This window comes from Chanodichthys erythropterus, chromosome 16 (assembly GCF_024489055.1).
Source record: "Chanodichthys erythropterus isolate Z2021 chromosome 16, ASM2448905v1, whole genome shotgun sequence".
Classification (NCBI taxonomy): Eukaryota; Metazoa; Chordata; class Actinopteri; order Cypriniformes; family Xenocyprididae; genus Chanodichthys; species Chanodichthys erythropterus.
Genome location: NC_090236.1, coordinates 33,906,165 through 33,922,371, shown reverse-complemented (window position 1 = coordinate 33,922,371; position 16,207 = coordinate 33,906,165). Strand labels below are relative to the sequence as shown.

The 16,207-nt window shown below is 36.1% G+C and overlaps 1 protein-coding gene across 1 annotated transcript in view; it reads right to left on the bottom strand.

Annotated features, from left to right (window-relative positions):
• astn1 (astrotactin 1) overlaps positions 1–16,207 on the bottom strand; it is a 282,848-nt gene that overhangs the window by 167,218 nt on the left and 99,423 nt on the right. The window contains exons 8-9 of the mRNA XM_067364076.1: positions 12,795–12,962; positions 262–346 (exon numbers count right to left, since the gene is read on the bottom strand). Coding sequence (XP_067220177.1) covers positions 262–346; positions 12,795–12,962 — 253 coding nt within the window. The remainder of the gene's footprint in view (positions 1–261; positions 347–12,794; positions 12,963–16,207) is intronic.

The window sequence follows — 16,207 nt, the reverse complement described above, 5'->3', positions numbered from 1 at the left end:
ATCACTGTCACACAAATCTAAAATGACCAAGAGCTTCACTAATCCCTTTTCCAATTCCAGAGGAAGAGTATCGTGCAAAAAAGCTAATTAATTCAAACAAGCCAATGTAATTTCCCTACAGTGCATAACACCTGGCTGGTTATCGGCACTGGAGACATTTTATTAAAGATAACAAGTACGACCAACTTCTAGGTGCCAGATACCTGATTGTAGTAGCGCTGTTGTATATCAGAGACGGCATGAGATTCTTATGATACTCACCCCTGATTTGGGCCCCACTCATTGCGAATACATAGATGCTTGTGAACAGGGTCCTTCATGTAGCCATCGAAACAGAGACATTCTCCTGAAAGCAGACATACAGTGCATTAAAACAATCATTATCAATAAGAGAAAATAAAATAAAATTGTAATAAAATTATGCTGAGCCCTAACAGTTACAGTATGTGGCCTTGAGGGACATCAGTTAGGGTGGTATCAGATTTCTGCCAAAAGACTTTTGTTAAAGAGTTAGTTCACCCAAAAATGAAATTTCTGTCATTTATTACTCGCCCTCATGTCGTTCCACGTGTCGTTTATTCATCTTTAGAATACAAATTAAGATATTCTTGATGAAATCTGAGATGTATATGAGTCGTCCATAGACAGCAATATAATCAACACTTTCAAGGTCCAGAAAGGTACTAAAGACATTGTTAAAACAGTCGACATGACTGCAGTGATTCAATCTTAATTTTATGAAGCGACAAGAATTCTTTTTGTGTGCAAAAACAAAACAAAAATAACGACTTTATTCAACAATCTGTTCTCTTCCCTGTCATTATCCTAATGCAGGTAACACAGTAAGCACAGTGAAGGCTTCCGTGTTTACGTCCGAATGCCGGCTCAGTATTGGCCAAAGCTGATCACGTGAGCAGCACAACACATGCGAGGATGCTGACGCAGGAGCCGGCCAATAATGAGTCGCCATTCTGATGTAGAACCTGGAAGCGCTGGACGTAAACAACGTAAGAGAAAGACACAGATAAGAAGATGTTGTTGAATAAAGTCATTATTTTTGTTTTGTTTTTGCGCACAAAAAGTATTCTCATCTCTTCATAACATTAAAGGTGCCATCGGACGTTTTTTTTACAAGATGTAATATAAGTCTAAGGTGTCCCCTGAATGTGTTTGTGAAGTTTCAGCTCAAAATACCCCATAGAATTTTTTTTAATTAATTTTTTTAACTGCCTATTTTGGGGCATCATTAAATATGAGCTGATCCATGCTATTATAACCAGCTAATATAACCCTCAAAATTGTTCTTTACAAAGTGTTCGTCATGCAGCATGTCTAATTGTGTAAGTACAGTGTTTATTTGATGTTTACATTTGATTCTGAATGAGTTTGATAGTGCTCCGTGGCTAACGGCTAATGCTACACTGTTGGAGAGATTTATAAAGAATGAAGTTGTGTTTATGCATTATACAGACTGCAAGTGTTTAAAAATGAAAATAGCGATGGCTCTTGTCTTCGTGAATACAGTATGAAGCGATGGTAACTTTAATCACATTTAACAGTACATTAGCAGCATGCTAAACATTTAGGAAGACAGTTTACAAATATCACTAAAAATGTTATCATGGATCATGTCAGTTATTATTGCTCCATCTGCCATTTTTCGCTGTTTTCCTTGCTTGCTTACCTGCATAAAGTCTGTTGATTAGGCTGTGCACAGTTACAGAAGTTAATACTGCCTTGTCTAATGTCTTGATTCTTGATCATGGGCTGGCATATGCAAATATTGGGGACGTACACCCTGACTTTTGTAAAAGTCGGTGTTATGTTGAGATTTGTCTGTTCTTCGGAGGTCTTTTAAACAAATTAGATTTATATAAGAAGGAGGAAACAATGGTGTTTGAGACTCACTGTATGTCATTTCCATGTACTGAACTCTTGTTATTTAACTATGCCGAGGTAAATTCAATTTTTAATTCTAGGGCACCTTTAAGGTTGAACTGCAGTCACATGGACTATTTTAGCAATGCCTTTAATACCTTTCTGGACCTTGAGACAGTTGGTTAAATTGCAGTCTTTGGATGAGTCATATAACTCTTGGATTTCATCAAAAATATCTTAATTTGTGTTTTGAAGATGAACGAAGGTCTTACAGGTGTGGAGTGACATGAGGGTGAGTAATTAATGACAGAGTTTTCATTTTTGGGTGAACTAACCCTTTAATACTGTAAAAAATCATCATAAATGATTATGGGACTTCCTTAAACACTGTAAATAACTGGATGTGTTTATCATTTTAATTAGTTTTTAAATGTAAACATGGTGTTGGTGGGGGGTTACCATTGTACATTTTTGTGAGGGAGTTTTAATGAAACATCCATAGAAAGACATTACTGTTAACTAAATCGTCACAATAAAGAGCATGTCAAATCAAATACTTTTAAAACGTATTTTGTATTTTGTGTCATTTCTAGTACATCTACATCCTTAGATATGTTTCAACCATACACTCTAAAAAAAGTGATTTGGTTGTTTTAGTTTTATTTAACTCGACTATTGTTTGAAAATTACTGTATTGCTTGCTTAAAATGAACAAAATTTGTTGAAAATTTACATTTATTAATATGTATAATAAGTGAACATTTATTAAGTTTAATGAATAATGATTGAAAAACAAACATTTATTAAACTGCTTATTAATAAATGTTCACCTTTTGATTATTATTGTTGCCTCTAGTAATTATGTGTCTGATTTTTTTCATTTCCAACCTATTTTGGGTTCATTTTAAGCCAGCCATATAGTCATTTTTTTAAACAATAGTTGGGTTAAATAAAACTGCCCAGCACATTGGGCAAACATTTAACCCAACCACTGGGTTAGAACAACTCAAACGCTGGGTTTGTCCATTTTCAACTTGGGTAGTTTTTAACCCAGCATTTTTTTTAGAGTGTATCTAGGGCTGTAAATGTACTAGAAATGATATAAAATACAAAATAACTAATAATTCATCATACTAGTGTCAGTACAATACAGTACAGTATGTGTATGTGTGTGTGTGTGTGGTAAACCTCTAAATTGACTAAAGTCCCATATCTAGGTATGTTTGTTTGTTTTTCATTTTGTCCAATTTGTTTTCTAGTTCAATTTGATATTTTCAAGTTGAAGGAATATGGAAGATAAGTTACCTTACACTACTAACCAACTAAATAAATAATAGTCACATCAAGTTTACACATATTTTACACATTAGTCAACAAATTCTTAGTAAATACTTCAAGTATAATTATGGTCAGACCCAGAGGTGCACCTTTCACTTAACTGTGCTGAGTGGTTGCTAAAAACTTTGTGACTCACAGATCCTTTCGTGTTTTTAAACCTTTTAAGGTAATTTAGATGCAAGAAGTCATGCTTCCTTCCACCAGTTTAGCCCATTCAGACTAATGTGTGAAGCAGCTATGAACACGACAGATTTTACCTCACTACAGAGTCTTTGACTTTGGCACTAACCACCTCACATTCACACCACGGTCTGCTCTGTAGTCTAATCGCCTCTCTGTGTGACTGATATTAATTCATCTCCTTCAGGGTCAAGAGAAAATGACCTCATTGTCATGTTTACATCAATATGGTGATTCTCCAGACGTGCAGTGCTATAAATAGGTGCTCTTGTGTGTGTTAAAGTATATATGCATGCACAGCAGATTTCATGTGTCAGCCCTCCTCAGTAGTGTTCATGCTTCAGACAGGTCTAATCACTCTGAGTTCAACTGATTAGTCTTGTCAGGGCAAACCGCAGGCACGTCGCTCATGATTTGGGTTCATGGGACTGACGAGGCTGCACCCTGAGCAGGAGCAGGCGGACCGTCCTGAAAACACGTGTGAGGAGACGGATGCAAATACAAAGGGAGAATGGCGTTACCAAACACGGAAACTAACTTGTTATCAGTGGGAAGACAATGTGTGGAAAAGGCTAAAGAAAGCATTTGATATTTGCTGACATTTTGTGCAAAGCAGTAGTCATCAATATGCTGACAATGCCAGTGATTATTCTGTTAATGCAATACAAGTGACCTTACATTCTGCATTATGCAGAGTAATATTAGATTTGCAACACTGATGCTGACTAATTTGAGAAAAACAGATTAAAAAAAAACAAAACATGAAAATAGTATGGTGTAGAGAAGATGCAAATTGGAGAGAAAGCTATTAACTAAATTTTTAAAGCCATTAAAAGGCAATCTTCAAACTAAATCATACATTAATTATGATAAATCAATATACTTTACTGCATTTGCAATTTACTTCTCTGTTATTAAACCTTTGATAAATATATTATATAAACGACTGTTCAAACGTTTGGGGTCAGTACGATTTTTTTAATGATTTTAAAGAAATTAGTACTTTTATTCAGCAAGGATGCATTAAATTAATTTGGACATAAATGTGTGTTGGCAGTGTGTGTACACAACCACCCTGTAGTGATAAAAATCCACCCACTCCTTTTTTTAATCCCCATAAATCATAAGCAGTGTCTCAGAACAAACCATTTCCAGATCCCTGGCAGTGTGAGGTCACAAAAGCCACAGGCCCCGCCCACGAATGCTGACAGACACTGACGTTTGAACATAGACCCGCCCTGAGCGCGTTCACTAGTCCGCCATTGCTGCACTGACGAGAATGTCTCCCAAACGTTTTAGGTGTTCTGTAGCTGGATGGATTAATCCAAATAGCTCTCTTCATTTACTCCCTAATTCTGAGGTGCTGAAAACGAGGTGTATTAACTTGGTTTTCCAGGTAAATGCTCCCTCAGTTCTGCCGAAATTCGTTTATGTCTGCGCGAATCAATTCACACCGGACTGCTTAGTGAACTAATATCAATACAAATGGACAATACAAAACAGAGACTGTGCTAAAAATGTGCTACTAAAGGATATACAAGTAAAAACTGTTTGTGATCTAGCTTACAGTCTCCAGAGTGATACTGTATGGCAGTAATGAAGGTGCGGGCACTTTATAACAGTTCATCTGAGAGTTGATTTACAGATATAAAGTTTACCAGTTTATTAAGCACCACCGGAAAGACATAAGGGCTTTATATATTCGTTTACTGTTAGTTGTAACGAGTGTTTCTGTGTACTTCGCTGTGTATGTTGGTGCTAATACAAGGATAAGAGAGAGAGTTTATGGATAATATTTTAATACACACTTGCAGTGTTTTATTAAGCGCTTACAGTGATTTTCTAGAGTGAAAACGGACACCATCTTTTGTGTGAAATACAATAAATGTCATAAAACTCATCAGGCCTGTACTAATATAGTGGATAAAAACAAGAAGGCAATATAAGTTATAACCGTAATTGAACTAAGCTATACCTGTTCTATCTCCATGCAGCATATATTTGCAGTTTCTGACATTATAGTGCGTCGTTTTTTCACTAAAAGTGGCAATTTTAACATGCCATAAAAGAAAAATTATCTATGGGGTATTTTGACCTAAAACATCACATACACATGGGGACATCAGAGACTTATTTTACATCTTGTAAAATGGGGCACAATAGGTCCGCCTTAAAATTAATCAAAAGTGACAGTAAATACATTTAAAATGTTACAAAATATTTCTATTTCAAATAAATGCTGTTCTTTTGAACTTTCTAATAATCAAAGAATCCTAAAAAAATAATAATAAAAATAAACTGTTTTCAGAAAATTAAGAGGCACAATATTGATGATAATAAATAATAATAATAATAATAAATGTTTCTTGAGCACCAAATCAGCATATTAGAAAGATTTCTGAAGTGTGACACTGAAGACTGGAGTAATGATGCTGAAAATTCAGATTTAGCATCTCAGGGATAAATTATATTTTAAAATATGTTAAAATATAAAAGAGTTGTTTTAAAATATAATAATATTTCACAGTATTACACTAGTGTGTTTTAAAATGCACAAGTTTTGCCACGGTTATGCCTGTCATTTACACTACACCAGCGTTTTCGAACCACGAAAATGGAGACTTTCGAAAGCGCTGCAGACCACGTTTTGGTTAGAAATGCCGGGGTTTTGTTTCAGTATAAACGGGCCAAAACGAAGACTTTTGAAAACGATGGCGTGGCAGCCCACGTTTGCTCTGCATAATTTTGACGGCCGTGTAAACAATAACATGGAGACTGAACTGAAATCTTTGCTGGCTTTGTTGTGAAGTAAAACTGCATTTTTTAAATACTGAAACTGCCTACATGCACAAGAGACAACTATTTACACTTGTACGTGAATGCCTAGTGTACATGAATGGTCATGTGACATGCATTTTCGGTCGGACAGTGTTTCTGAAACACCGTGGAAATGCCAGTGTAGACGAGGATCGTTTTCATTTTAAAATGCTGTTTTAAAAAGAAAACGCACTAGTGTAAACAGGGCCTGAAAGTGCATTTGTCCATTCAAAAAAACAAAAAAGTACAGTTTAGCAAAAAAGTTATTCACCATTGTGGGTCATAAACACTTAATTTGATATATTACTGATCATTAGCACATTTTTGCAGGCCAAGAATAAAGTCTAGCACTGCTATTATTTGCATATTTAACTGCTTTAGCTTTGCCACAGTAATTTGTAAAACTGAAATTAAACATGTACCTTAGGTAATAATAGCATTTTTATCAATTCAAATGAGATGCAGGGAGCCTTTAAGACTCTGGGTGGTAAATGACAATTTTGCCAGGAAACATGTACCCAGTGGCTCTGTGATTGACTGATCATTGTTGATATCCAGCAGGCACTCAGTGAGTGCCTTATACATAAGAAAGACATACTTTTTTAATTGATTTCTTTCCAGAATATATGCAGAAGCAGTTTTATTTTTTTCTATCCTGTAAGTAAGGCATACGAGGCCCAAAGAACAAAACCTATACTCTATTGTTTGTACTATTTATTAAGCCCTTTGAATTTTGGGGGCAATCTCTTGGGTATCCTTGCAAATATTGCTAATCAGGACCCCAGCAGGAAATAAATAAACATTTTCCAAGCTTTTAAGCTGTTAAAATTAAATTTGTAATGTGTAGTGGAAAGTACTACCATGTTTGTTTATTCAGTCCTGCCATGTGACAAATCTACATGAAAGAAAAATATCTAAATTTAATTTATTTGTATGGATGCAGCATATGGGAGTCTAGCTGTTAGAAACAATGTGTCAAAATTGCTTAATACCTTGAAAATGTACTGCAGTGTGACAAAAATGTCCTACAGTGTGACATGCTGTACTCCATCTTAACTGTTTCTAATTGTATTATAATTAATTATTGTGCATGCCATTTTCAAAACCTCAAATGAATTGAGAGACTACTGAAATTAAAAAGTTGAAGCTAAAAAATGGTGGACCTAAACAGAATAGGCACCAGCTTCTAAAAACATGTCAATTTTAACCAAAAATTAGGCATATAGTCTGTGACCCTGAACCACAAAACCAGTCATAAGGTCTTTTTTTTTTTTTTTTTTTTTTTTTTTTTTTTGAGATTGAGATTTATACATCATCTGAAATCTGAATAAATAAGCTTTCCATTGATGTATGGTTTGTTAGGATAGGACAACTATTTGAAAATCAGGAATCTGAGGGTCTAAATATTGAATCTAAAAAATCTAAATATTGAGAAAATCGCCTTTAAAGCTGTCCAAATGAAGTCCTTAGCAATGCATATCCACTCACAAAAACACATTTTTACAAAATTTACAAAATATCATAATAGAACATGATCTTTGCTTAATATCCTAAAGATTTGTGGAGTAAAAGAAATATCAAAAATTTTGATTTAAACCAAATATAATTATTTCAACAACTTTGTCCAGTCTATTAAATATTAAGCAATTATGCGAAAAGGTGCAGTGTACTGCTCTATACAAAATGCTTCTGATTTCTCCAGTTTAATTCTATTTCTGTATGCATTTAATCTGCATTTAAAAATATTGCATTTAGAGAGAGTGACTGTGTAGAATTACTTATTAATGAAGTTTTTAAGTCCAGAGTAATTCCTTTCTGCGACCACAGAGTGAGTCTGTAGGGGATCTATTATTCAGTCAAATTAATGAAACGAAAGTGCAAGGATCAGGTAGCCTGAGACACAACATTGCGTGTTCTTGTTTAATAAATGTCCCCTGAAGCCTGATGGGAATGAGGAAGGTGAACAGGGGCTCCGAGAGGCCTGTTATCAGTCCGATTCTCATCTCAGCTTTTACACATCCTCTGCACCTCGGATTCACAATCTTTTTTAAAGCACAGTCCCAGTTATTGTCACTCTACATCCCAGCTTTCATCAGCATCTCCCTCTCCTGTTTGATTGAGACAGTCTTAGGGTTTTCTGTGAATAAGTAGTCTGTCCTCCACACACACACACACACACACACACACACACACACACACACACACACACACACACACACACACACACACGCAGAGTCTTTCATTAAGAATGCATCATACAAAAATGCACAATGCAATTATTGAACCTTGGCACTACCAAGGCCTCATCCGTTAGATTTCATTTGTGAGAAAACTAAGGTAGGCTCCCAACGGTCCAACTTTGATTCATTTAGGGTTGGAAGATTCTCTTTTCAAAGCCCAATGGAGCTCTTCTTTTGAATTATGGATGCAAACGGGAGGAACTTGTCAACAAACGATAACAATGTCGGATTGACTCCTCCTGCAGATGATCGAGAAAAGCCTGTAAAGTGAATGTATTACCATTCATTTTGATGTGCCTGTTGACTATGTTTTGCCTGACAGGAACAACTATAAAACTGAATTGATCAATCTTGGCTTACAAACTTGCAATCTTTAGTGGCAAAATGCAGATAAAGTGCATATAAATTTATGATGCAAACAGAAAATCTTCTGCCCACTGCCTGAGAATATTCATCAACAGTGCACCGTCAAGTTTTATAGTTATGTAGTGTGTACTGATTATTTTTTTAAACAATAAAACAGAACAAAACGCAATTGGAAGATGATGCTAATCTGAAGCCAAGAACCTTTAAATATAAAGTCCTAAAGTATCCTAAAATATAAAGGAAAAAATGTAATACTTGTCTTTTTTTATATTATCACTGTGTTAAAACCAAGACATGATTAAAATGTTTTGATTAAAACACAAACTTGAGTGCATTTCTTTTTCTACCTATTAGGATAACAATGCAAGTACAGTCAAACCAAAAATATATTTTTACTAGTGGGTGCAGGACACTATAGTTCATTTATGTAAGTGAGGATAGAAAACATTCCAGGATTTTTCTCCATATAGTGGACCTCAGTGGGGTACAACGGGTTGAAGGTCCAAACTGCAGTTTCAGTGCAACTTCAAAGGGCTCTACAAGATCCCAGATGAGGAATAAGTGTCTTATCTAGCAAAATCATCAGTCATTTTCTAAAAAAATAACAAATTATATACTTTTTAATCACAAACGCTTGTCTTGCACTGCTCTACGATGCACCACGCATTACGTAAACACGTTGGAAAGGTCGAAGGGGAAGTACTGATCCAGTGCAAGTCAAACGCCCTTTACCAAAAAAGGGTAAAACTTTTGAAGTTGGAGGAGAAAATGGGATGGAGTTTTTTTTTATCATACCGTGATACTTCCGCCTACAATAAGTGTGACCTTTCCAACATGATTACGCAATGCTTGGAGCATCGCAGAGCAGTGCAAGATGAGCATTTGTGGTTAAAAAGTACAGTGCTCAGCATAAATGAGTACACCCCCTTTGAAAATTAACATTTTAAACAATATCTCTATGAACACAAAAACAATTTCCAAATTGTTGACAAGTTTTATATAACATCTGTTTAACTTATAACATGTAAGTAAGGCTAATAATATAACTTGGAGAACAAACTTTTCAGTTTTACTCAAATTAGCGTGATGCAAAAAATGCACTGAATGTCTGGAGCAAAGCTAAATTTTAGACTACAAATGTCTAACTTAACAAGAATTCAACCAAATGTGAGTCTAATTATTCATTACACAGGAGTCCAGTAGACAGCTGACTATAAAAGAATGTTAAACCCCCTTCCCATTTCATGCCGTCAGCAATGGCACCACATGGAAGAGAAATGTCACAAGACCTGAGAAAGAAAATAATTTCTTTACACCAGAAAGGTGAAGGCTACAAGAAGATCAGCGAAGCTTTACTTATCAGTAAGAATACTGTAGCAAAAGTGGTACAAAAATTTTAAAAAGATGGAGCTGCAACCATCTCACAAAGACATCCAGGTCATCCACGGCAGTTAACACCTCGACAGGAGCGTCTTCTGATGAGAAGGGTTGAAGAAAATCGGCATGCAAGTTCACTGCAATTATCTAAAGAAGTAGAAAGCCAAACTGGGGTGACTATTTCCTGTGACACAATACGGCGTACACTGCAAAGGAATGGCATGCATGGGTGCCGTCCACGAAAGAAGCTTCTCCTAAAGCCCAGGCACAAAAAAGCCTGCCTGGAGTTTGCCAGGGACCATGCTGACAAAGATGAAGACTACTGGGACTCTATACTCTGGAGTGATGAGACCAAGATAAATGTTTCTGGAACTGATGGCTTCAAAACTGTATGCCGTCGCAAAGTTGAGGAATACAAAGAAAAATGTATGGTGCCTACAGTGAAACATGGTGGTGGCAGTGTCTTTATGTTGGGCTGCATGAGTGCTGCTGGTGTCGGGGAGCTGCATTTCATTGATGGCATCATGAATTCACAGATGTACTGCTCTATATTGAAAGAGAAGATTCTACAATCACTCCGTGCCCTTGGTCGTCGTGCACTTTTCCAACATGACAATGATCTTAAACACACATCTAAGGCCACTGTTGGATTTCTGAAGAGAAAGTGATTCAGTGGCCAAGTATGTCTCCTGATCTGAACCCAATCGAACACCTATGGGGAATTCTGAAGAGACAAGTTGAACATCACTCTCCATCCAGCATCCAGTCTCTAAAAGAGGTCATTCTTGAAGAATGGAAAAAGAAAGATGTTGCAAAATGTCGCCAACATTTTTTTTTTGTTTGTTTTTTTTCATTTCATTTCACTAGATAAGACCCTTATTCCTCAGCTGGGATCATATAGAGCAGTTTGAAGAGAAAAATCCTGGAATGTTTTCCTCAAAAAACGAGTAAAATTTACTCAAAATTTAACAGCTAAATACATTTGAAATTGTGAAAGTGCAAACAAATTAAAACTTGTACATGTTGTATTCATATAGCATATTATAAGCAAACTGCTGAGATGGTCTAAGTGTTCACATACACCCAACATTCCTGAATCTAATCAAGTATCATCTAGAATAGTAATGCTTCCCTGGCTCAGAATATCCTAAAGTTAAGGAATTCCATTTGATCTGTGCTTTGCCTAATTAACGGCCCAGCCAAGAATTAAAAAAAAAAAAGTAAAGAAAAGAAAAAGAAATAATTCAAATCCAGGTCACTGAAACTGTATAAACCAAAGTCTTACATTACAAAGATTCATTGCCAAGCATTACTGTCCTCACAGCTCTCGCTTAATTAAGCTTTCATTACTTAATACTGCTCACTCAGGAGAGACACCTTCAGAGAAATCTGCAAATTAAACGACAGATGAATCAGAGCTAAGCCTTTCTCCTTTCCCTCCTGCTACAACTGTAGTTCGTTGAGCACATTGATTTTACACAGTGGAGGGGATGAGCATTATTATTATAATAAATTTATGATTAATTAGTTAAAGATGCAGACTAATCAAAGCAAGGCAAAATTGTATGCTTTTTCACTTTTTTCCAAGTGCAATTTGAAGAGAGAGTTCAGCCAAAAATAAGAAATCTCATAGCGTTTTAAACTTGTATGACTTTCTTTATTTCTTTTGAAGCTTTATTTTTTGGCATTTTTGTTTTTATTCAAATAGCACAGTTGGAGGGAAGACAGGAAGCAAAGTGGAAGAAAAGAGGGGATGGACTGGGAAAGGGCCGCGTTTTGGGGTTCGAAATTGGGTCGTCCCAAAGTACAATTGTGCTATATGTCGGAGAACTGCCCATGTGGCTATTGCCCCCGACTTGCACATTTCAACTGTTTTTCTCCATACAATAAAAGCCAATGGTATCTAATAGAGGTGAGGGAAAATCTATTGACACATGAATAGCCATTCGAATCAATTCACAAATTTCAAAAATCGATTTTCTAAAGGTTTGTTAATAACGTGATGTTGTTGGAACAATGCAGCCCCCGGACAGTTTACAGAGTGCACAGGCTTGCAAAGGGAGACATGATATGAATGAAGCTCACCTGACAACAGTTCCTATATCAATATCTTAAAGGGATAGTTCACCCCAAAAATGAAAATTCTGTCATTAATTACTCACCCTCATGTCTTTCCAAACCTGTAAGATTTTCTTTCATCTTCAGAACACAAATGAAGATCTTTTTAATGAAATCCGAGAGCTTTCTGTCCCTCCATACACAGCTACACAACTGACACCTTGACACTTCAAAATGTTCATAAAGAGATTGTAAAACTAATCCATATGAATTGAGTAGGTTAGTCCAAATTTTTGGAAGAGACACGATAACTTTATATGATGAACAGATTGAATTTAGGCTTTTATTCACATATAATTGAACTGGGGGGGATTTTTTTTTTTTTATTTCACTGAGGAAAAAAAGGGGAAAAAAAAGTTTAGAACAACATGAAGGTGAACTATCCTTTTAAGTATCCCCCCGGAATGTTTCTCCCTATTGGTGTCAGACTTTCTAGATTAGCTGTGTGAAGTAAGGAATCATGTCAGGGTGGTGCTGTACCTGTATCTGGGTCACATTGGTGCTCACAGGGATCCAAGAGACGGCGGCCACACAGATCATTGACCCAGGGGCCACTTGCATTCTGCTGGTAGTACAACAGCACCTGGGCTGGGTTCAGCCAATCAGAAGCATCCAGCTGGCTGCCCTGAAGCAGAACGAATCTGGAGCCTGGAAGAGGAGAATCAGAAAGGACATCTGTCAAGAGTTATGTCGAGTAAATTAGTGAACTCTATTAGTGAGCATAACATAAATAGGAAATTTTTGTGGATGTTCAGAATTTGAACCATAAACTACAAGCTACAAATGGACTTTGCATACAAAACTTTTGGATAACCATCTTACTTTGTCACTGAGCATAATAACTCTATTATGGGGGGAATTTTGATTTATATCAATGATTTAAAACTATTAAAGGAATAGTCCATCCAGAAATGAAAATTCTGGGTAACAATTATGAAATCACGGTCCACTTCAGATGTTACTACTGTAACTATTAGTAACTTTGCAACGACATGTCAGCTAACTCTCATTAGAGTATTATTAGACTGTCTGCTTAATATCTCCTTTCAACAGTTCCCCAGACATTCTACTGACACCTAACCATAACCTAACAGTCTACTAATCCTCTGAGAGTCCGTTGACATGCAGATTCAAAGTTACTTACAGTTAGTAGAATGTCTAAAGAGGACCATCAAAATAAAGTCTAACCAAACTCTGTCATCATTACTTCATCCTCATGTCATTCCAAACTTGTATGAGTTAATGAGATAATTAAGTGATGACTGGACATTAATGATGAACACCTGCTGTTAACAAGCAGAATCACTCATCCTCATGTCATTTCAAACTTGTATGACTTTCTTTCTTCTCTAGAACACAAAAGAAGATATTCTGAAGAATGATTTGGTTTTCACTCACCTTAATTGCATGGCTATAAAAACACAATGGAAGTCAATGGAAAACTGGTTTTCAGTATTCTTTAAAATATCTCCTTTTGCATTAAGTAAATGATAACAATGTTCATTTTTGGATGGACTATTCCTTTAGGCCCTGTTTACACCTGGTATTAAGATACGTGTTAGTCGATGGGATCACAATTAGACAACGCTAAATACAAGTGTAAACGGGGTCTAACACGTTTTGAGCTTATCCACTTTCAACCACTTCCAGGGGTAGTCGAAAATGCATTTGACCGGATTTCTTCCATAGTGTAGATGCCCATGTGGTCGAATGTGTTCGAACAACCACAAAAGACCACCTACTGACTTGCGTAAACATTATGGAAAGTGCGCTAGCCAGACGGATTTAAACTATGTTGGCTGGAGACCCAAGTTAGATTTAAAGACGAAAAACCAAGCACAATTCTCTCACCATTCCTGATTTCTAACACACTCAGCATTCGGCGTGGTCTTGCGGTTACAAGAGCAGAAACGAAAGCTGATGCTCTCTGTATGTTTTTCTGTTTTCTCCAGTAGCGTTCATATGTAAATTGCACAAGCTAATTTTATCCATTAGACAAAAGATCTGAAAAACGCATACATTTACCCGCCATACATAGACCCTCCCCTCGAAGAAATCAGGTCAGAAGTGGTTGAAAGTGGACAAAAGAGATGGATTAAAACACCAGGTGTAAATGGATATGTGTCTCCCTCATCTACTTTTGATCCAATCGACCAAAATGCATCTTAATACCAGATGTAAACAGAACCATAACCACAAAGATTCATCCTGATTGATTCACTGATTCACTCAGTGACTCTTCCTGCAGGTTTTAAGTCACTAAGTCATTTACTCAACTGATTCATCAGCCAAAACAACTGCGAAACAATTATCCACTATAAGATTTGTCACATAAACAGTACTAAGAGTACATTTTCCCCCACAACTGTTATGCATTAAACTTTGTTTCTGACTTTGTGCAAAGCTTTTGATGCAAAGCAAAATCCTTACAGCTGAAATTGTATGCATTATACACATTGCTATGTTTCATGGTTCATGCACAGCTGTGGATAAGATACAACAGCATAGATAAAACATCTAAACTGGAAGCGTGATGTATTCTTCATTATCTCTGAATATTTGCCACGTAGAACAGAATTTATTCCAAAAAATCAAGTTTTATCAGATCTGCTTTCACATCAAGTTTTACCCTGTAATACTGTTAGACAGTTATAGACACATCTTAAATCTGATTTTTCAAATTCAAAAGGCGAGCTGTGAATCCTTCACGTCTCCTCTTTTCAGATTTCTTCCACTTAGACATCTATGTGAATGTTAATCTACCCTAAAGCACCAGACCCCATTGAATAAGCTCTGCATGAAAGACAAAATGACAGATGAGCAAAGCCAGTCACAATCCATCATATTGCCCAAACTCTAGAAATGACGACTGAAAATGCCAAGGAGCTGAAAAAGAGCAAGAGGAAAGAGAGCATGAGAGAGAGAAAGAGAGACTGGCCTGTTTTCTTGGACTGCAGGTGCAACATTGAAATTCAATAACAAGCTCATCCAACACAAACGTAACTTAGGTCCAAAGCACAAACAGAGAACCCTTGGGGAAAGTGGCTAGTTGTTGTTTACAGTTGTGTGCAAGTGTGTGTGTCTCAGAGTGCAGTTATGGGGAGTAACTAACTAAAAGTAGCGCTTTTAACTTAACTACATTTTTTTTATAGAGTGACAATAGCTCAGCTGTTTTCAAAATAATGTTGTTTTTTTCAGTCACAATCTATTTTTTCGAACAAGTAACAATGTAGCGTGGCAAAATGCTACATCACAGTTTTCCATCTCTTTCACACACGCAACACACAATCACAAACAGCCATCTAGGCTAAAGAAATAATCAATCAATAGTCCTTCTTCTCACACAAACTCTATTTCAATCAGCTTGTTTGGATTCATTGATTCATGTACTGATTTGTTCGGATGGTTTTTTTAAGCAAACTGTCCAGGTTTTAGTCATCATGTCTTCATGTTTCATTAGTTTGTTTCTCATTGTGTTTGTTGTGTTTAATTAACCTAACTCTTTAAATAGATTCAGTGTACACTCAAAAAATATTTTCAGTCTTTTATGTAACTAAATTACATTCAAATCTTCATTTATTTGGATTACATAGTTTTAGCATAAACAAACTAATAAAATGTGATTTGTATTTCTAAGATATACGTAAATGAAATAGGTAAGATTTATGTAATAATATGCAGAAAAATGCCCATGTAAAATTAACACTGCTTAGTGTTCATGTGTGTGCACACTATTGAATTAAAGTATCACTAAACCAATGTCGGAGTTAATGAGATAATTAAGTGATGACTGAACATTAATGATGAACACCTGCTGTTAACAAGCAGAATCACTGAAGGAAAGAGAAAAATAAGAACAACTGACTTCAGTCACAGCCTTCGATGAAATAAAC